The 21532-nt window shown below is 40.7% G+C and overlaps 1 protein-coding gene across 1 annotated transcript in view; it reads right to left on the bottom strand.

The window, feature by feature from the left end:
- Positions 1–3565: 3565 nt before the first annotated feature.
- The window catches only part of LRPPRC (leucine rich pentatricopeptide repeat containing), a 127791-nt gene continuing 109824 nt past the window's right edge, over positions 3566–21532 (bottom strand). The window contains exons 33-38 of the mRNA XM_048482994.1: positions 20051–20190; positions 18677–18792; positions 14013–14087; positions 12331–12415; positions 8099–8241; positions 3566–3953 (exon numbers count right to left, since the gene is read on the bottom strand). Of these exons, the coding sequence (XP_048338951.1) occupies positions 3885–3953; positions 8099–8241; positions 12331–12415; positions 14013–14087; positions 18677–18792; positions 20051–20190 (628 nt within the window). The 3' untranslated portion in view covers positions 3566–3884. The remainder of the gene's footprint in view (positions 3954–8098; positions 8242–12330; positions 12416–14012; positions 14088–18676; positions 18793–20050; positions 20191–21532) is intronic.

The following is a 21532-nucleotide window of genomic DNA, read 5'->3' as shown; positions in this document are numbered from 1 at the left end:
AAATCAAAGGAAAGTCAAAACTGTCCAAGATGCTTGGAGGTTATTTAAAAACACAGTTTATAAAAGCTCAGCTGGAATGTGTTCATACTTGAGTAGGAGGGCGAGTGCCCGAGTCCAAAAGAAAGCCACCATGGTTAACAAGAGAAGGTTGAGGAAATTATCAGAAAAAAAAGAAAATGTCTTTTAGAAATGGAAGTCCAGTTTGGCTGATGAAAGAATATGAGAGGGAACACAAATGAGTGGCAAAAGAGAAGCAAGTTGAAGCTGTAAGGGAGGCCAAAAAGGAGTTATGAGGAGCGCATGGCTTGAAACAGAACATCAAGACCAGCAACAAACAGTTCTTCAAAGTACATCAAAAGCAAGGAAGCCAACAAGGGAAGCCCGGTAGGCCCGTTAGATGACAAAGGAACAAAGGGTGTGCTAAAAGATGGCAGGGAGATTGCAGAGAAGCTGAATGAATTCTTTGCATCTGTCTTCACCCAAGAGGAGGTGAGGAAAATTCCTGCACCTGAACCAAGCTTCTCAGGAGGCGAATCAGAGGAACTAATGAAGATAGTGGTAGACAAGGAAGAAGTTCTGGCAGCCATTGATAAACTAAATGTTACCAAATCCCCTGGTCCAGATTGCATTCATCCAAGAGTTCTTAAAGAGCTCAAGCGTAGAGTACTTGCTGATATTCTCACTTTAATATGCAACTTATCCCTGAAATCAGGCTCTCCATCCCTGAGAGACTGGAAGATGGCCAATGTCACACCAATCTTTAAGAAAGGATCTAGGTCGGAGACAGGAGGTTACAAGACCAGTCAGTTTTTTGACATCTGTTCCTGAGTAGAGATAAAGTAGAGATCTAGCATTTAAAGATAAAAAATTAGTAAACATGTAGAAAAGCCAACAAGACCACCTTTGAGGAAGGAGTCAGCATGGCTTTTGCAGAGCTCAGAATCCTGTCTTCCCTAGAGCTTTACTAGAGTTCTTTGAGAGATGGGAAGGGAGTTTTTTTTCACCTTCACAGGGTTGCCATCTAAAGATCACTCTGGAGCTGACTGCAAATCAAATCAGCACAGCATCCCCCCCTCACTGTGGCTTTGTATGGGGATTTTCAGTGTCTGACATTCTGTGAACTTAATTTCTTTACCACATAAATCCTCCCATTGCTTCATATACATATTTTCTCAAAAATTTTGCATCCATTTTATCATAAAATCTTTTGTTACCTACTTGTTTTTAAATGTCAAGTGTTTTTTTCCCTTGATTATCAGTCATGTTCTGATAGGTTATAAGATCAATTATCCTTCTTATGCTTCTTTCACAGTATCAAGTGGAAATATCAATGGTGATATTGGAGGACTTATTTTATTTCTGAACTGATATCATATCTTTAGTAGTATATCTGTCAAAACATATTTCCTGTCTTGGATTTAAATTGTCCTTAAGGATTTCTTAATTTATAGATAATTATGCATACCTTCTTTTCTGTCTATTGTTTCCAATTTTACTGTCCTTTGGTTGGGATCAATAATCCGGTCTGTCTACTAACGAATGTGGCTGCTTGACAATATAGCTTCATATTTGGTACTGCTAAACCACCTCTTTTTTCATCTTGTAATATTTTGAATCTTACTCTTGAATTATTTTTTAACTCCAGATGAAATAATTAATCATTCTATGCCGTTCTTTTAAGGTCTTTTCTTCTATATAAATTGGTAACATTCAAAATAAGGAAGTTAGCTTTGATAATAAAATCATTTTAATTTAGGAAATTCTTCCAAAACACAATATTCTTAACTGTTTCCATCTTTGCAAAACTTTTTTTTGATACTCGTCCAGACTTTTTGATAGTTGTCCTTAAAAAGTGTATTGTTCTGTCTTGATAGATCAATTTCTCAATTGGGGGAGGGGATATCACATTCTGCTATTTAAAAAAAATCATTTTCTCAACATCATTTTGGATTTAAGTTGAATTTTAAAAAGACTAAAGTGATGCTCACACCAGCATTAAGTACAAGTCAACCAGTGATGAATAGTGTCAACCAAGACTGACAAATAAAAAGAGGGGGAATTAGAAGAAGAAATGAAGACATATGAAAGGAAGAGAGCACAATGAAGAGGAAGAGTGTTGAAGAGGAAGAGAAATTATGAACAGAGAAAAGGTTTTATTTTCTACAACACACTAACAGGGAAAATTTGGCTGAGAAGACAAAATAATGAAATACTAAGTGAAAGAAAAGGAAGAGGGAAACAGATTGTTGAAAACTACAACCTTGTTAAGGGGGCTGCAACTTGGCAATTGCTACAACAGCTATGAGCAGTACAGTACAGTAAACCTTTATTAGGCATAAATAATTCTGCACAGCTATGAGCTGTGCTGGCTACCTGTGCCTTGTTGCAGTATGATTTGATTAATGGGTTTTCCTGCATGTGTTCACCTCCTTGCAGTAAATTTTTTAGAAGGGGCAACAAGATGAAAGCAGAACTACTTCTCTTTAACGTTCTCTGATTTCCCTGTGCCCTAGTGGCTGCAGGCAGAACTGCATTAGAAATAAAATAAATCAGATGCATTCTGTGTGCAGCATGATAACAGCTTCAAGAGTCCTCCAGCTGACTTGGGTCAGAGAAATTTGTCCCCCCAATTCCATCCTCTTGGTGGCCCCGACCATGAATGTGCCTAAAATTCTATCACCTGAAAAAGACCTCACTCCAGTAGCTCCAACAATACCCTTAATGGGCTTTTAACTCCCAAAAGAAGAGGAGTTAGGTGAGGAAAAAATACTGGGGTAATAAGGAATGTTTTATTAATCATGGAGCCTTTTGCAAGTTTCTTTATTTGCAATTAATTTATACCTGCACATGCAAATGTCATTCCACAGTGATTATTAAATGTATGATCCAGTGTTCAAAGGTTTGACGAAGACAACAAAAGAAAAGATAAGGTGACCAAATTATCCAGTATTGCATATTATTTCTCCACTTTGTGTGCTGCATATACAAATTAAAAGAAACACAAGTGCACACTTCAATGGACTGTAAAATGTCACTTTTGCAGGGGTTGTAAAGATTATGAAATTGCTGAAAAGCGAGGAAACACATATTCTCATGAGGAAATGTACAGCTTAATTAAGGTTTGCTTGAAGCCTGAAACCTATCAAATATTTTGGGACCAGAATCTTAATAGGACAAAATGTACAGGAATTTCCCTGTTTAGGAATGCAGCCACTCAACTGCAGATCAAGAAATGAAAAAGGAAACCCTCACATTGCTTGTGACTGACTGTATTCTGCACCGATGTTGGAGCACCTCTATCAGGTAATCGTGGCTTCTGGTAGCTGATATTGAACTTGGCATATTACAGAAATCATTTTAACTTTAAAAGTCTTATTTCACCAGAAATCTTCCAGGAACAGACTATCCCAAAGTGCATCTCTGTTTTGTGATTAAACTGTTTGTCACCCTAAGCCATCCTAGTCATCCATCCCCAAAGCCTATATCCTCACCCTTTATTTAACTGCTTTTTGTCAAAGGAATTCTGAATCTTGTTAACAACTAGAAAAAACATGTGCATCAAAAATATTTGAAATAAATTTATTATGGAACTATGGAATTTGAGATTCCTTAGAATAGTGCTAGACTTGTTTGGTGTGTGTCCACACTGCTAATGAAAGTTTGCACATGCCACTGAAGGAGATACTCTGCTACAGTCATGCTGCCATGTGCAACAAGAGTCATGAGATTTAGAATTAGCAAGAAATTCAAAGCAAAATTTAGTTAAATCAGGTATATTACACTGAGAAGTCCTATTTTCAATTTTATTTTTTCCAACAACTTATTATTTAAAACAATATCTCACAGTGACAATATTCACAACAGCAATTAATGTATTAAAAAAGTTAATCTTCATCTGATGAATGTTCTTCTTGTTCTTTCCGTAGTTTGTCTGCGTAGAATTTGAAACTCTCCTGCAATGGAACGACATGAAAGAAGAGGGTTAGAAAAAAGGCAAATCACTGCTTTTACTGCAAAAGCTGAAACTATGGCTCAAATCTTCCTGCTTCCCAAGCATTATAAGGTGAAACCTGTTCTCCAAAGACTGACCGAAAAGACCAGGACTGGTACCCTGCTCCTGACTGGGAGGAAGCATCATTCCCTGACCACTGCCAAAACATTTGATAGCAACTGATCTACACAACACTACATGTCCCATAAATGTTGCCAGAAAGAAATGTACTCCAGATGCACACCATAAAGAGCAGCCTGGGACCTACCAAGGGCTGCCACTGCCACCCAGGAGCGGGATGGGTGATGGTTATTATCTGCACCAGCCGCATTGTGTCCAGAGGGCAGGTCCTTCACAGGCCTGACTGACAAGGACATTTGAGGTCACCAGGGAGGAGACAGAGACGCCAGGTCGTTTAAGATCAGGTGCAGCAGGTCTGCCTCTGGCTTCACGCTGCCTGGCTCTTCTCCTCAATCCTCTTTGTTGCTGGTCCTGATGCTTCATGTAGTTGCCTCTGTAGCTTTGGATAACAGAGGGGCTTGGCTGTCTCCAGAGAATGTTGGGCGGGCTTTGAGGACATCCAAACTGCTCCTAATGATGGCTTTTGGTGGTGGCAGTTTTGGGACAACAGAAGTATCCTTCTTCAGCAGCAGCAGTTTTTGTTGGCACAATGTTAGCAGATGCAGCTTCCAGCAGCAGCTCATCAAGGGAGTGTCTATCTAGGGCCTGAATTGGGAGACCCTAGCAGTGACCGGGAAAGGAGCAGAAGGTGAAGGATGCCTCCAAAAAGGATTGGGGTCATGAGGAAAATGGCAAAGCTGTGACAGGGAAGAGGGTTCCTAAGACGTCAGTGGCTAGCAAGGCGATAGCAGCCACTCAGGTGGGGGGTGGGCTGACCCACCAGTGGTGCAGAAGGCTTTCCAAGAGGACTCCAAGGCCTGGGTGCCAGGAGTAAGGAACAGGGCCACCATGGGGCAAGGTCCTGGGGGCTTCACCAAGGTACCTAGATGAACAATCAGGGGAAGCAGCCTGGGAGGGGGAACGGCTTTCTTTGGCTTCCAAGCAACAGCTGATGACCTTGCCTTGTTGTCCACCTGCAAGCCACCCAGACTTTCGTGGCCTTTCCTTACCCCAGGCCTGTAGGGCGTGGGCATATTGGGCTGTAGTAGCAGCAACTCTTGGGGGGAAGGGTCCAGCAATCCCCGTCAGGAGTGGGGCTAAACTCTCCAGTTTGGGACAGCCAGCAAATTGGACCTGCAAGCATGGGAGGGGCAGTCTGGGTCTGCCTGCCACTGGGGGCACGAGACTTTCAGCAGGAATGAGCATTGGTTTTCCTGCTCATCAAACAAACGTCTACTGCAAGGCAATGGGAGAGGCTGACCCGTGCCACTCTTTTCGGGCATGATGGGTGGAGTCAGTTGGCTTCATGCCACACCGATGGGTGCAGGCCAATCATTCTGGTCATGCTTATGGACCTATCATTCCAGTTGCTGAAGGTCTGTTCCTCACCATTTGAAGTCAGCTTGTTCTGGGCTGCCTTTTCTTTAGCCTTCCTTGAGGCCTTCTGCTACAGTGAACTAGTATCAGGTTCCTGGAGGACGTGAAGGTCAGTAATGCAGAGGTTCATATTTGACTTTGCCACTCCGAGATGGACCAATAGGCATTGAGCACAAGGATGGTGCTTGGGGCATGTCCCTTGGGGCAGTCTTGATCAGTGTCCAAGTACCTCTTAGTTCAGCCTTAGCCCCCCACCTCCCCCGTGCATACCTACGGGTCATCCTTGTCATGCTTCCAGTTCACCAATATACTCCGTGCTTGCATAACTAGTTTGGGGTTTGCAAAGGGATCCAACAAGGGATTTGGGCCCACACTCATTTAGAATTGGGGCTTCCCACAGAACATATAAGGCCCACCAGCCACTAATAATCAGCAGCCTACAGGGGGTACAGTCACTCCGCCTTGGAATGTTGGTTAGTGACTGTGCATTGTGTTTCAGCTCTATCAGGTTCGGAATTTTGGATTGTGGGCCACAGTATTGTCCACTGGGCAGCATGTATGCGTTGTCATTTGGATAGGGCAGCAACCTCAGGCTTCGCAGCAGCATAGCAATGTCTTAGACTGGCTGGTGAGGGATGTGTTTGGACGCCTTCATGCCAGTGTTGGAGATGGTGATCAGCAAGAGAGGACCTCCTCACGCATTAATCATCTAACTGGGGGAAAACAATCCAACAGCACAGAATGGAGTGGTTCTGATCTGCCATATGGTGGAGGCATGGGGCCCTGGTGTGACAGCTGCCTTGGGCAACCATATTTTGGTCATGGCTATTGGAGTGGCAGATCTTTTATTGTGAGCCGCCCTGAGTCCTATGGAAGATTTGGTGGGATATAAATGTAATAAGTAAATAAATGGACAGTTGCCCCAGACAGAGTGGACCAGGCCAAATGTAGGACCTGTAAGGTTTTGACCCATTGTGTGGAATCACTGGGTGGCTGGATCATGGCTCACCCAGATATTTCATTTTGCCTAGTGTCCCTGCACCAAAAGAATGGAGTTCACCTTTCTGAGTGGGGTATGTACACCTAGCTCTACAGCATTCAGTATGCATTGTGCAACTAGAAGCTTTGGAGGGAGCAAGAAAAGGTCCTTGCTCTTTGGCAGGTTGCGCATGGGGACTGATGTGTTTCAACAAAGAGGAGTCTGTGTGCTGGATCTCCCCATTAGTGGGGGCACCTATAAGAGGCTTTGGGGGTATGACAAGCCTCGGTGCTGCATGCCCAGACAAGGGGTGCTGGCTGGCTCGCCCCCCCGCCCCCCCCACGCAGTAAAGCGAGATTCATTTAGAGGCCAGCACTGTTTACTGCTCTTTGGTCCCCCCAGGGGAAGGGTGCCGCGGCTGCACAGCGACCAGATCCGTCCTCTATGCTGCGCCTCTGCTTCTTCAGCCAGCAAACCAATAAACAAGATATGGCCAGTTTTATTCCACAAAATGGTTGTCATGCATGTTATTGTGGGCCCTTGGCCTCTCTCTTTCCTCTTTGCAGTGGCGTAGGAGGTTAAGAGCTCGTGTATCTAATCTGGAGGAACCGGGTTTGATTCCCAGCTCTGCCGCCTGAGCTGTGGAGGCTTCTCTGGGGAATTCAGATTAGCCTGTACACTCCCACACATGCCAGCTGGGTGACCTTGGGCTAGTCACAGTTCTTTGGAGCTCTCTCAGCCCCACCTACCTCACAGGGTGTTTGTTGTGAGGGGAAGGGAGCAAGGAGATTATCAGCCCTGAGTCTCCTGCAGAGGAGAGAGAGAAGGGGGGATAAATCAAACTCTTCTTCTAATAGCTTCAACCTTGGTCAGCAACAATGTAAACTGAATTAGCCCGTTCATGCATCTCAATGAAAATTGAGATTTCTTGCTACCAGAGAAAATAAGCTGCCTTCAAAACAGGTCTTAGTTAATCCTAGCTTTAAACACTAGTTAACCCTACGAATGTAAACTCTTCAGTCCCTGATTTTGTAGATTTTCACCCCAAGTAACAGACTGATGAAGTTATTTTAAGCAGTCTCCACAGCTTTATACGCATTTATTCCCCTCAATTAGGCAGCATTTACAGAGGGGCTAAAAGGATGTGTTTTTGTTGGCAAAATCAGTTAAGATAAGTCAAGCTGCCTGAAAAAATTAGTTCTTGTGTTTTTACATTTCCAGCCTACAAATGCTATTGGGGGTGGGGGTAGGGAACCTTTGCATTTAAAAACTAGCAATTAGCTGACATCTAAACCTATTCTGAAACAAAGCGCGTAGAAATCATTCCCAGTTTAAACGTTGGTGATAAAACACTGGATAAACTCATGCCTCAACACAAATGCCGAATAAAAATCTTTACTTTGAACACCAGAGCCCCAAAAGATTTCCTACACCTACCAGTCATGTCTGATGCCAGATTACTATAATGCTTACCAACCTACTCCACGCTTCGTTTGCTGGCTCCTCTGATGGTTCTCTGTGAAGCTTTAATCTCAGCATAATTAAGTATGCCGCCAGTTGTCTTAAAACACAACACACACAAACACTCAAGTCTGCAGAGGTATTTCATTTGAAAATTGGTAAATACTCACAGGAGGCTCCGTGAAAGGAACAGGCTCTCCTGCTTTCTTCAGGAGGACAGCAAAGCGTTTCAGAAACAACTCGTCTGGATGCAATTTCTCCACTTCCATTTTCTCATATAGAGCTTTTGCTGAAGCAACATCCTCATTTAATGCTAAGGAGAATGTAAAGAGGAAAAAATTGGAGAAGTGATTTAACACCAGAATGTATTATGCCAGAAATTTATAGATTCATTCTATATGTGCATTACACAGAGTTTGCAGGTGGCTACCAGGATTAAGTTTGTCATTCTATAGCAATGCCAATAAATATATATATATCTTAGTTTAAGTAATCTAAATTAGGGATGTAGGAGTTAATAAAATAATTGTTGTGAATAACTGAGCTAAAGCTTTAATTGCAGATTAAATTTGTCTCTTGAAGAATTACGAGGGCTGAATAGTAGAGATGCCAAATTTTGGGACTCCTGAGGCACTTCTGTACTGGAAGCGGAAAAGATAACAGGACTTCCTTGTCCCTCTGCCAAGTGTGAAAAAAATGGTGGCTTTTCTTTGCTATTATTAAACTGAAGTAGCAGATATTCTGATTGAAGCTACAATGGCTTCTTTATACAAGAAAGCATAAGAAAAAGCCTAGGCCACTGAAGCAAACCTTATTTGGCTCCCTATCTTGGATGTGTCTGTCAACAAGGGACACTCCATACACCAAAATATGAAAAAAGAGAATACTAAACATAGCCTTTTTAAAAATAATAAGTGGTAAATTTTGTTTATGAAGTTCTTGCCTCTTCTTTTCTTTAAAAGGCTTTTTTTTCTTTTAAAACTCTGATGCATCCAATACCCTCAGCAGCAGGACATGACACTGCTGTAGCACTACCCCACCATCTCCAAGAGGGCTTTCTGGCGCGTGGGGAGCAAAAACTGCAACTCCTCCAAAACCTCAACACCACCAGAAAGCCCTCCATAGGGCTTACAGGACTTATGCTACCCAATCTAAGGACTGGAGCACCATGCTCCCAGCCCTAGATGAGAGCCAACTAATGGCAGCTCCACCCCTGGGGTCACCCTCCCACGCTAGCATCCAATTGGGATGGCACCACAGCGCTGCCATAGCCCAGACTTCCAGATTTTGCAGTGGTGGGGCTGAAGTCATCTGCCTCCTCCATCGTGGTAAATGCCCTGGGGAAGGCAAATGCACTGGTGCAAGGCTGAGCTGCCCTCAAGTCCCCCGCCCCACATGGGACTGTTATTCAAGCAAAAAAGGTAGCCTGAAGCAAGACAGGCCAAGATCATCCAATCTCATCCAATCTCAAAAGCTAAGCCCTGTTTAGTATTTTGATGGGAGACCGTCAAAGAAGTCCAGGGTCATGATGCAGAGGCAGGAAATGGCAAACCACCTTTCAACATCGCAACATCGCTACTAAATGTCTCAAATTTGTTGAGGAAGATGACAAGCCCTCCAAAGTGTAGCTTTGATCCCTGATCACTAGATGTGAACAAGGGAGAGCCTTTCAACTGTTAGGTTTTAATCACTGTCTCTACTACATGGACAGTTTCCAAATGTTTATTTTTTTATATATAGCCCATATTTCTTCCCAAAGTTGTTTTCATTATTTGCCTCTAATTTATCCTCATAACATCCCTATGAGGTAGGTAAGGCTGACTGTGTATGACCAGCCCAAGATTTGAATCTGAGTCTCCTAGATCCGTGGTGGCGAACCTTTGGCACTCCAGATGTTATGGACTACAATTCCCATCAGCCCCTTCCAGAATGGCCAATTGGCACCCTAACTACTATAGCATACTGGCTGTCCTTTGAAGGCACTCTTTTGAAGAAACAATAACCAGGTCAGAATTCCTTGTTGGGCTATTCAACTCCAAGTCATTTGAAAAAAACAAAAGACAAAAGACAAAAACCACAGAGTATTAAAAAGAACTCACTGCCAAGCTTGGACTCAGAGTTGGGTACCTAGCTTATCTGTTCATTAATACTTATGTATTGCTTTTCTTGCAATAAAGCACTGGAAGTGTTGTATAAGAATCCAGCCGTAGAAAGAAAAACAAATTTCTCTGTTAATTCTGGCTTTTCCCCCTGCCACTCTCAAGCTTTACTTGTAGCAGAAGGCTGACTCACTGCACTGGTTTAGTTCAGGACCTGGAAAATTATAGTCAACTGATTTACTTTTTCACTTACCTTTGTGATAGCTGCCTTCACAACTTACCGTATATACTCGCATATAAGCCGAGTTTTTCAGCCCTGTTTAAAGGCTGAGAAAAGCCCCCTCGGCTTATACCCAAGTCACCATTTTCTATCAATCACAAGGACGCTGGGGGCGAGGGCGGGACAACCTCCCAACCTCTGGGAAGCCGATTGTTGCTGCCCACCTGGGAGGGTGAAGGGGGAACCCCGAGGCACCCTGGCTGGGTGCCTGGCTGGGCTTTGTCAAAGCTCCCTCTTCCTTATTTGGGCAGTGACATCAGGGGGAGTCACTGCCCAAATAAGGAGCTCCCTCTGCCTGCCGGCTTGTCAAACCCAGCAGGCAGAGGGAGCTCCTCATTTGGGCAGTGACTCCCCCTGATGTCACTGCCCAAATAAGGAGCTGCCTCCTAGCTTCCCACCCTCGGCTTATACCCGAGTCAATAAGTTTTCCCAGGTTTGGGCAGTAAAATTAGGTGCCTTGGCTTATACACAAGTATATACGGTAATGGTTTTTATAAGGAAAAATGCAAAGTTTATTTTGCAGACAGGTACATTTCAGACTCCTCTATTTGCCAAGGAAAATTTCCCACTCACAGCTGCAAGTGGAAGAGTTTCTTTCTAACTGTGGGAGGCTTCAGAAACTACACAAAGTGATGGTTTAATGAAGGTATAATAGAAACTGTTAACTTCTTATTTCTTTAAAATAGAAGTATCTATTGTATGAAAAACAAAAAAAAGGAAGATCTAACACTGAGATTATGTTTAATGGACCGAACAATTGAGACGTTTTCTTGGTATATTCTTGGCTAAGAATTAAAAAGAGCGCTCTCTCTTTCTCAATTCCCCCTTCCCCCAATTGTCCTGGACACAGTCCCAGAGGTTTACGTGTCTGGTGACAAGCTGAACCACACGATTCCTGGCTGGTAGGCAGCATATCTTTGCAGCTCATTTTTCTACAACATATTCACCTTTCATACTTCATCAAAACTGGTCACAAAAATACTATTTGAAAAATCGTATCAGATGGTAGTCAAGTTGGTCTGCTGGTCAGCAGGCAGATTTGATCTTAATAACACATAAGAGACTATAAGATTTTCAGGGTATGAACTTTCAAGAGTCAAGTTTTTTTGTCAAGCTTTGACTCTCTAAAATTCATGGCACGAGTATCCTGTCGGTCTCTAAGGGGCTACTAGACTCCAATTAAGCTGCATTATAGGAAAACAGAAATACTGCCTGCCCTTTAACTATGTCTGAGGTTAACATAAACCTGCAGCAGGGAAGCTTGAATTTAGGGAGAGAACAAGAAAGAACAGAATTTAGGAAGAAAATAAGAAAGAACATTGCTAATAATATAACTTTAGGCTTCAAAAGATGGTAATAGAATTTATTCATGTGTACACACAACCTAATAGGGACCTCTCTTGTTTGTCACTTTCTTGTACTTGGTAAGAGTCATAGTCTTGTGTGTGCCCTTAAAACTGCACTGTGCACCTCTGAATGTGGTATTTCCTGACCACATGAGCAAGGGGGCAAACTGGGGAAAAGGAGGAGGAACACAGATGTGACATTCTGACACAACCTGTAGAATCAGAGGCACATGAGAATATCAACAGCTAACAGTTCATTAACAAAAGTCAGCTCATGACTAAAGGCATTCCCTATCAAAATAAAAAGTGTAGTCTGAAACGGATGTGTTAAACAAGCTAAAAATGCAAAGCAAGCTATGAAGCTTTGTAGAAATTTCCTTCCATTCTCACAACCAATGATTGTTCGCTTAGTTTGATGTTATCTCCTCTAACCTTCAAGGTCTTGTACAAAAGGCCTTTCTCACATGCAGCAACATCCTTTTTCCCTGCAAGTTTGTTAAAAGTATTATTTTGTCTGGTCCAAACAATCATCAGCTACAATGCACATGTCACTGGTGTCGTCTATGAGCTCTTAACAAGCCATAAAATGTATCAAGTTCAAAGAATAATCTTAAGTGTTCACATACGGTTTTCTGAATCATCCATGACATTCTGAATGTAAATATGTAAAACCTTACCATAGCTTTTCATGAGATAAGAGTAAACATTTTTCACATCTGGAAAGTCAGGTATCAGTTCTAACAATAATTTGATTTTCTGAACCTAGAAAAATTGAAAACATAGAAACAGTGTTTTGTTTTATATACATGCATATAATCAATGGAGAAAAATACAGCTTCATAAGAACCTATGACCAGGAAGAAATATTTATTTTATTTTAGAAAATGTATACCCCATCTTTCTGTTATCAACATTATGCCCAAGGCAGCTGTGGTGCACAATGAGTGGTATGTGAGGGTGGGATCAGTATAAAATCCTCTGTAACATATCCCCATGCTTATATTATATTAGCAATATAAAAACAAAGGGTAATAATAAATACTAATAATATTACTCACATCTCACAATGGCTTCTTTGATCTAAGCCTCCAAACCACTACAAAGTTTGTGGGAAACTAATACAGCTATTTGCAGGGCTACAAAGACAGCTTATTTTGAAGACATGGCTCAGAAAAGCAGGGGTATAATCTGGTTGTAGAACATTTGCCACCCTTTATTAAAGCAATTTAGAAAGCCATCAAGTCTATGAATATGAGAACTTCAACCTTCAATGTAATCCTATGTATTTAGGAAGATGAAGACATACAACACAACAGAAAATACTATGGCTTGTTCAGCTCCTACTCATGGGCCAGAGCATGCACAGGAGAACTTTTCAGTGGATTGGGTCCTTAATCTTTTTCTAAGCAAAAGGAATTAAGAACATCTCATAAATGAAAAGTCTCATTGGCATCTTGAAGTACAGTATTTCCACAAACTTTAGCAGAATACAATTTAGCAAATATGTGTTGAAGTTGATAAATCTGTCCCACAGTTGTGGCCTGGCACATATCATAAACATGCGAACACAGGTATCAGTCGTGTTTCTAAAAAAGATGTTAGTCAATGAAAGAGAACACTTATGCATTGCCAAAGAAGGTTTCTCTTCAATAAAGACACTATTTTTTTAAAAAAAGGTAGCCCCTTGTGCAAGCACTGGGTAAATACTGACCCAAGGGAGGACGTCACATCACAACATTTACTGGGAAGTCTATGTTAATGGGATGCTTTGCCATTGACTTTCCTAGCCATCTACACTTTACCCTCAATGAGCTGAGTACTCATTTTACCAAATTTGGAAGGCTGGAGGGCTGAGTCAACTTTGAGCCAGGTACCTGAAACCAATTTTGGTCCGGATTGAATTCAGGTCATGAGCAGAGGTTCGACTGCAGTACTGCACCTTATCACTCTGCCCCCTGGGTCTCCTTTTTAAAACAGGACCAGCCAAATTTCACTGAATGCAGTTAATAAATTGAAAATAAACCAAAACAGTAACAGAATTACAAATGGTTGATGTGCTGTACGTTGCTCTGTACAGTTCTTATATGGCCAAGTGTAGTTCATTGACTACAGACCAACAACTGTTTGAGATGCATCATTTAATAACATATTCCATATTCTACATTGCTCCCAAACTCCAAACTTATGAGTTTACTGGATCATTAAAGAATTTGTTTTTCTTTCTTGCTGGATAAAATGGAGTGTGTTAACATCTGTGCCCTGAATGTTAAATAGCTGCGAATGCTGCTCAGAGGGCACAATTAAGTGAAGATGCTGGAAAGGACATACAAATTACATTCAAGCAGAAAAGTTGTTCTACCTGTCCTGGTTGCTGGGATATCTGAGCAATGAAAGTCATCAGACTTCTCTTTTGTTCACCTATTGCGCTGCATCTCTTTTAAGATGAAAAGAAGGAAGGGGGAGAGAGAAAATTAAATGAGCAAAAGCAACTGTATTCTCTTGATAAATAAAACTAGCTAAGGTGAAAACTTCCAATTAGAAAGGTTTGCAATAACCAGTAATATATCATTATTACCAAAGGCCTTAATCGTCGACCACTTATTAAAAACCTGCCGAAAAGGAAAACAAATGGTTTGCTATGCCAATTTTTTCTCCTTTTTTGCTCCCTGGCAATTGCTGCCCTTGGCACAGTAAGCATTAGGTTTGCTGAAGGGGGGGGGGGTGGTGGTGGTGGAGAGGAATGGAAAATGAAAAATGCTTCAACATCCCACTGAAAAAGAGATTTAGGACTGTAAAAGAAAGAAAGGGGGGGGGGCACTATTCCTCTCCAATTATTCTGCCAAGCATTCACAAGTGAGCTAGGGATCATAAGGTTAATTATACATTTAATAAGGTGTCAGGGAGATAACTGCTCGTTTCTTTATAAAAATTAAAATGTACAAAGCAAGTTCTCTTTAAAGTATAATTACCTACACTTATGCATACAAAAGGACTGATTTCAATCTCTTTATTTTATAAAAGGCTTTCTCTGCAACAGACAGCCAGTGCTCAGGAGACAAAAGTTAAACTTAAAAAAGTTTGTGACAGACCCAATAAATCAAGTGTCTACCCCATCCTTGGAAACTATAACAAAAAAAAATCAAGCATGCCATACAATATTTTAGTTTATGCTTCGAAGTGTCATTTTTGAAAAAAAGCACTTTTAAACAAAGAATAGCACAAGATTTTCTCTGTCAATGCTAAAACCTAACAATATAAGCAAATTCCACTTTGCAGAGCATGTATACACACAGGTGGCATGATTAATTATTTTATAAGCTGATACTGTAGACATCCATGAATCAAAACTAATTCAATAAGCCATTAAGAGTGTGCAATGTATATAAAGCAGCCTTGTCAAGTACTTGGAGATCTCAGTGAAAAGTTTATCACTGAAAGCATCGCTCCTCCAATGAACGGTAGAAAAGGAAGCCAAGTTGAAATCCCTGTACCTTCATTTCTATCCTGACTACCCCATCCCCACTGAGCCAGAATAGTTAAGGCAAATAACTGCATTATAACAGATGACATCAAGAGAGGTCCAAAGAAATATGCAATGGGGTTAATAGTGCATTGGAAACAAATTGCTGTGAGCAGAAGGTAGTTGGCCAAGTTCATGCCATGCCGTTAAAGGTAGTTTCTACAGCAACTCTCACGGTTCTGTTTGTGCAAGCTTTCACAAGCCTTGGTAAAAACAGATCATCACATCTGGATTTAGTTTTATTTTTTCATGCAATGTTCCCGCCAAAATGTAAAGCCACTCCTTCATGAACAGAAGATCCCTTTATATACACAGCATTTGCCATCCTTTCATTCCACGCTTTGAAGGAAATGGTTCATCACATATCTAAAAAATAGCTAGCCACTCTTCTTTGAGTATTAGAACAAACCAATTTGTGATGTGAAGTTAGAAAATGTTATTTTAAAAGCTTCTGAATAAAATGTACGCAGAACCATAGGTGTCTGCAAAACACAGTTTGGTATGAACGTAACAGAAATGTGGAACTGGGTACATACTTCAGCACCTCAGGTTTCGTAGCCGTTATTGTTAAGAAAGAGAGGCTTTATAGAGCAGTGGCAATGTCCAAGGAAGCCAGAGAAAGTTGCTTTAATAAGATGTCAGAGAGTAGTACTCTCTACTCAGAGAGTAGAGCTTCAGTGCTTTGTATAGATCCCTGCAGGTCACCCTTGACCATGGATGTTAAATCAAGTTGACCAATTACATGAAAATAGTATAATTCTACATCATGTATAAACTAAATTTGCAAGTTATATGTCTGAAATGTTACTTTATATAAATTATAGATATCGGTTACACATGATGCATACAGAATTTTGACTTTTTAAAATGAGTGCTGTTTATAGCCTCTATAAAAATAACATTTAAAGTTTATTTTATTACAGCATGGATCTACCACAGAAGCATACCTCAAGGGCTTGGGCAAGCTCAACGAGGCTACTGAAAAGAGCTGCACAGCCCTGTACCTCACATAATCTATTTTATTGATTTAAAATAAAATATTTCTAAAACTGCCTTTCTTTCTACATAGTTCTCTCTGCAACAAGGGCAAATAAGAACATAGGAAAAATAAGCCAAATCACCTCTGGAATGAAAGCAAAATAAAACAAATAAAGCCAGCATTATACTGCCCTGACCACAACACAAGCAGGGAGATGTAGTCAGTGAAATATGCATTGGTGACGTTGTGAAGAGTTTCAAAAGCTAAGTACTAGTATCTCAATTTGAACTTGGAAATGAACAGGAAGCCAACAAAAACATCTCAAAATGGTTATTTGCTCCCTGATAATAAGTGGGCGGCTACATTTTGAATCAAATGAAGTTTTTGATAGTTGTCTTCTAGATCAGCTCCACAAAAAGTGTGTTACAATAATCAAGCTACTAGTTACTAGTGAGATCAGCAGGAATGAAATTCCAAGCTGTGTGAAATGAGGAACTGAAAAACAGTGGTGCTATGAAACCCCATTAAAGAAGAAGAGTTTGGATTTATACCCCCCTTTCTCTTCTGTAGGAGACTCAAAGGGGCTTACAATCTCCCCCCTGCAACACAACAAACATCCTGTGAGGTGGGTTCACACACACATGGGGGGGTGCCATGGGGGGCAGGGGGCCCTGGGGGGGGGGCGATTTTGCATTCCCCACTTGATATTTGTTGTACCCAGGAACAGAGTTGTACCCCCTTGTCCCTAGTGGAGTTAATCATTAATAACCGGTTCTCCGAACTGAGAACATTTTAGTAATCGGTTCTACTGAATAGGTGCGAATAGGCTGCATCTCACCTCTGCCAACTTCCATATGATCAAGGCTGCTTACAACAGTTTTTTCAAGTCAAGCATTTTGTACCAAAAGGATCATACCAATTTGGAGAAAAATAAAGAAGGCAAAGTAAAAGCAGTGATTTTCTGCTCACTTACAAGGCTGTGGGTTGTTGTTGTTTTTTGCAAACTACAGCTTATTTACAATGCATTCTTTGCTTAGTATAATTCATCGCCTACCCACAATTATCAGATAGAACAGCTAGAGTACCTCAAAGAACAACAAGATTTTGGGGGTATGAGCTCCTGAGAGACAAAACTCCTTTCCTCAGGTACCCTGAAAATCTTGTTGGTCTCTATGGTGCTACAGGAGTCAAATCTAGTGGTTCTATTGCTGAACAATGAGGCTACCTTCTGAAACAATTATTTCAAATTTCCTTCTCCATTTATAAGTGATGTAATCTAGGATTTATTTATTGTGCATCTAAATCTGTGATGCCTACATAAATATAACACATATACTTACAGTGCAAGCACTGGATATATAGTTCACTTAATTATATAAGCAGCAGACACTTATATAATTAATTCACCACTGCCAACCCTGCTCCTCCCCCAGATGCCACAAACCCTTCTGATGACTAAAGAGAGGGTTTTTCTTTCCTCTTACTCTTTTTAAGTACTTAGCAGCTATGCAAGAATGTAAGTGAATGTAACACTATTTACTATCAGAAATTGGTAACAGGCCTCAATTTGACACAGGGAGTCCACACAAAAGCAGCAATCTGCAGGATCACTGTGATTGTTTGACTGCCACCTGCTGGGAAAAGACTTCCCGTCAGAGCCTGTTTGTGTACACTGCCAATGGCAGCTCTTATCACCCATGGTTCATTCTGCATATTTCCCAGCTTTATATTTAGCACTGTTAAAGTGGCATGAATGCCGTTGTTTCATTCCCTGAAGATAGCCGATTTTAGAAAAAAAACACAAAGAACCTGCAGACCACCAGAGAGGACCACCAGCATTTGTCAGAATGTGTCAGTGACATGCAACTGCAGCTTCTATTAATACCAACAATAACAATCATCGTAGTAGAAATGCTAACAACAAAAATAATAAGCCTTCAGCGTTTGGATATTCAAAAGATGCTGTTCCAGAATTAAAGAAAAACGACTTTCTATCTGAAAATAGTTGCTAGCAAAGATTTATGGTATTTATCTCAAATTGTTTATGACAATTAAAAATCTACTGCAACAAATGCAGCTATGTCTCATCTCACTTTGGTCCTCTTATTTTCCTACTTTAGATCACAGCCCTGTTCTAGGATGTCAAAAATGGGGTGGATGGTAAAATCAAGGGGACTGGAATCAAGGCATTTATAGCATTATTTGAAATAAAGATGTTGGGAGAAAGAGAATGTTCTGCAAAGAGAAATACACTTCAAAAGCCCCAACTGGATACTACCCTTATAGTCATTATTCCTGTCGTTTCGGCCATTTCACATTATATGGAAAACAACGCAACTGCTCCCTCCCCAAACCATTTCATCCAGAATTTCCAATCAGCGCCCCAGGTCATGCGGATGAAATTCAAGGCCAGTAACTTCAGAACGTTCTGTACATGGCCTTTGAACATATGTCTACATTTAAGAATGCCTCAATTTCCTTTTGACAAGCTCAGAGCTTTGTTAGTATTGTGGAATATTATTACCTCTAGTAGAAATCTGGCATCGTCTACTTGTCCTGTATTGATATACTGAAGGAAAAGGTCTGTGACAGGCCTATAAATTCCAAACTGATTAGCTAATTGTTCAGCCATGGCACCCACTGAAAAATAAATGATTGAAATAAAATGGGCAGTTATACGAATAATAATGCCTTTATTTAAAAAACACACCCATAATATATAGTGGTATTGAATAAGAAAGAACTTTAAGCTGATCATTTTTAACATCACATATAGGATTTAAGGCAGCTTCTTAAAAAAATCCCATCACAATAAAGCAGTATTAGAACAGGGAGAAAAAGAATCTTTGTGATCAGCAACAAACAATAAAATCATCTCACACCTGCTCAGTCAGGTAAACACAACAGAAAGAACAAAAACAAACTATACAAATTATTAAGTAAAGATAGTTCCCTATGCAAGCACTTGCGACATTTACTGGCAAACTTCATTAACAAGGTGGTTTGCCACTGCCTTCCCCAAATGTCTACACTTCCCCCCAGCAAGTTGGGTCCTCATTTTACCATATTTGGAAGGATGGAAAGTTGAGTCAACCTTAAGCCGGCTACTTGAAGCCAACTTCCGTCAGGATCCAACTCAGGTTGTGAGCAAAGCTTCAACTGCAGCTTACCACTCTGTGCCACAACACTCCTACATTGATTATAAGCTGAGCAAAACTTTTTTAAAAAAATGAATGAAATTCCAAAAACTTTTAAGTAACAGGGTGAACTTTATCTGGGATCTAAAAAGATAGAATATTCAGATGGATTTCCTTCAGGAGGGAGTTCTATAACTGGATGAAGCCAAAGAAAGTTGTTCTTTAACTGAACACAAATAAGTAAAAATGTCAATTAACTTGTATCCCAATGGAGGACTAAGTCACCTGGGGCAAATAAGAATGAGAAGACTGGAAAGGTTTACAAAAGTTGCTTTAGTTGAAACTTATATGGACACAAATTATCAAGACAATATGCGTGGGCAGGGATAGGCTAGTAAAATTGAATGTGTGATGCAGAATCAGATTAGCAGAGCAGGCCTGGAATCTACAACCATCCACCGAAGAAGCAGGAGAAAAGACAGACTCAAGTGAGGGAATGGAAGACATCTCCTAGACTAGCCGTGGACACAGCTTTTATTGAAGAGGACTTGACTTCCTACAGGAACCAAAGATCATCTCCATGGTCTGGATCCCCAGAATGACAACTGATAGGAGGAACCTATTTCAGCAACTTCTACCATAGATCCTTTGCTCAATATGCCAGTAACGGAACCTGGGGCCTTCTGCATACAAGACATGTGCTTCACTACTCAGCTGCAGCCTCAACAATTCTTGTTGACTGACTTGCATGACTGACTTACATCTCTCCAAAGCTGGTTCCAGTTTTTCTTCAATCAGCTTTCTAAACACATAGCTGATGCTTGAACTCGATGTATCAGAGCTCAGCTTTCCAGAGGTGAAAAGAGGCTCAAGGTATTCTACGGCAGCATCAAGGTTATTACTAGAGGAGAAAAAGAAACATCCTAATCCTAAATCAATAAAGCAGGTGCATGAATGTTTTATTTTATCACTACATTAATATTACACATAGGAGCAATGTTAAAAGTACCCATGACTCCATTCATGCAGATACTGTCACAACACAAAGTGAAACAAATGTATGGCTGAGTGGGTAAAGTCGGCACTAACTCTGTTTCTTTCCAACCAAACTATGACCCGCTAGATGACTGACTAACTCTGACATAAATGTTGCCCTTTTTTACCTTACTTAACAGAACAAAGATGACTGCTGGTTAGTTCTTTGAAATAATAAAAGGGCAAAAACAAAACATCAAGAGATAGCACCTGAATAATTAATACAGAAGACCCAAAGAGTAATTTTATAATATTAAATATTTTCTTGAATTTTTCATAGCTGTCTTTTTGGATGCAAACACAGCCATATTCAATGTGAGATATTTAACCGCTTTGTCTACTACACATACTTGCTTTGGAGTTATGCACCATAAGAGAGTAAATGCAGTAGAAAGTACTTGCTATCATAAGAAATAAAAGAGTTTATTTCGCCTGTGATAAAAGTAATATGAACAAAATATTTTTCATGAAGATAATATTTTAACAGGTATATGTTCTTAAGGGACTGACGCTTGTTACAGTTTTGTGATAATCTGGAAGTAATAGTTAATTCATAGTATGAATTGTTAATTCATACTCCAAAAGAAAGCAGTATTCCCTCCTCAGGAGTTAGCAGGGTACTTGTTGATAAAAAGGAAATGTGGACAAATAACTACAATTAAACATATAATGCAGAAGACTTTAATACACTGAGAAGGGGACAGGAGGAGAAGCTATTGCTTACAGCAGGGTACTTAGTCTTATTGAATCTGGGGGCACCTTTGGAATTCTAACACAAGGAAGTGGGCACAGCCAAAGAATGGCTGCCACAGGAGGCAGTTAGATGCCAACGCAGGGGAAGTTCAATCCAGGAGAGAGCAGATAATTTAAATATACAATAAGAAGAGATAGGTGGATTCTGCATGGGCCAAAACCAGCGGTGTGAAAAAAGTGTAAACCCTTTTACACCATTTCACACCATTTTCACACCGTTGTTATTGGCCCATGCGGAGTCCGCCTAAGAGACAGAATAAAACCAAACTGTGCTGTGAGCAGCAGTTAAAGCAATGTTATTTTAATTGCAAAACCAATCAGATATTCAATGGATAATCAGAAACCACGCTGGAGCAAGAGCGCCACCCACTTTCTGAAAACACTTGGCGGGCATCAGGGAAGGTGTCAGCAAATGTCATGACACCCATGGGCACCCCTTTGGGGACCCCGGCTTT

Source organism: Sphaerodactylus townsendi, linkage group LG01 (genome assembly GCF_021028975.2).
Source record: "Sphaerodactylus townsendi isolate TG3544 linkage group LG01, MPM_Stown_v2.3, whole genome shotgun sequence".
In the NCBI taxonomy this organism is placed as follows: domain Eukaryota; kingdom Metazoa; phylum Chordata; class Lepidosauria; order Squamata; family Sphaerodactylidae; genus Sphaerodactylus; species Sphaerodactylus townsendi.
This window is presented reverse-complemented; position numbering and strand designations above follow the sequence as displayed.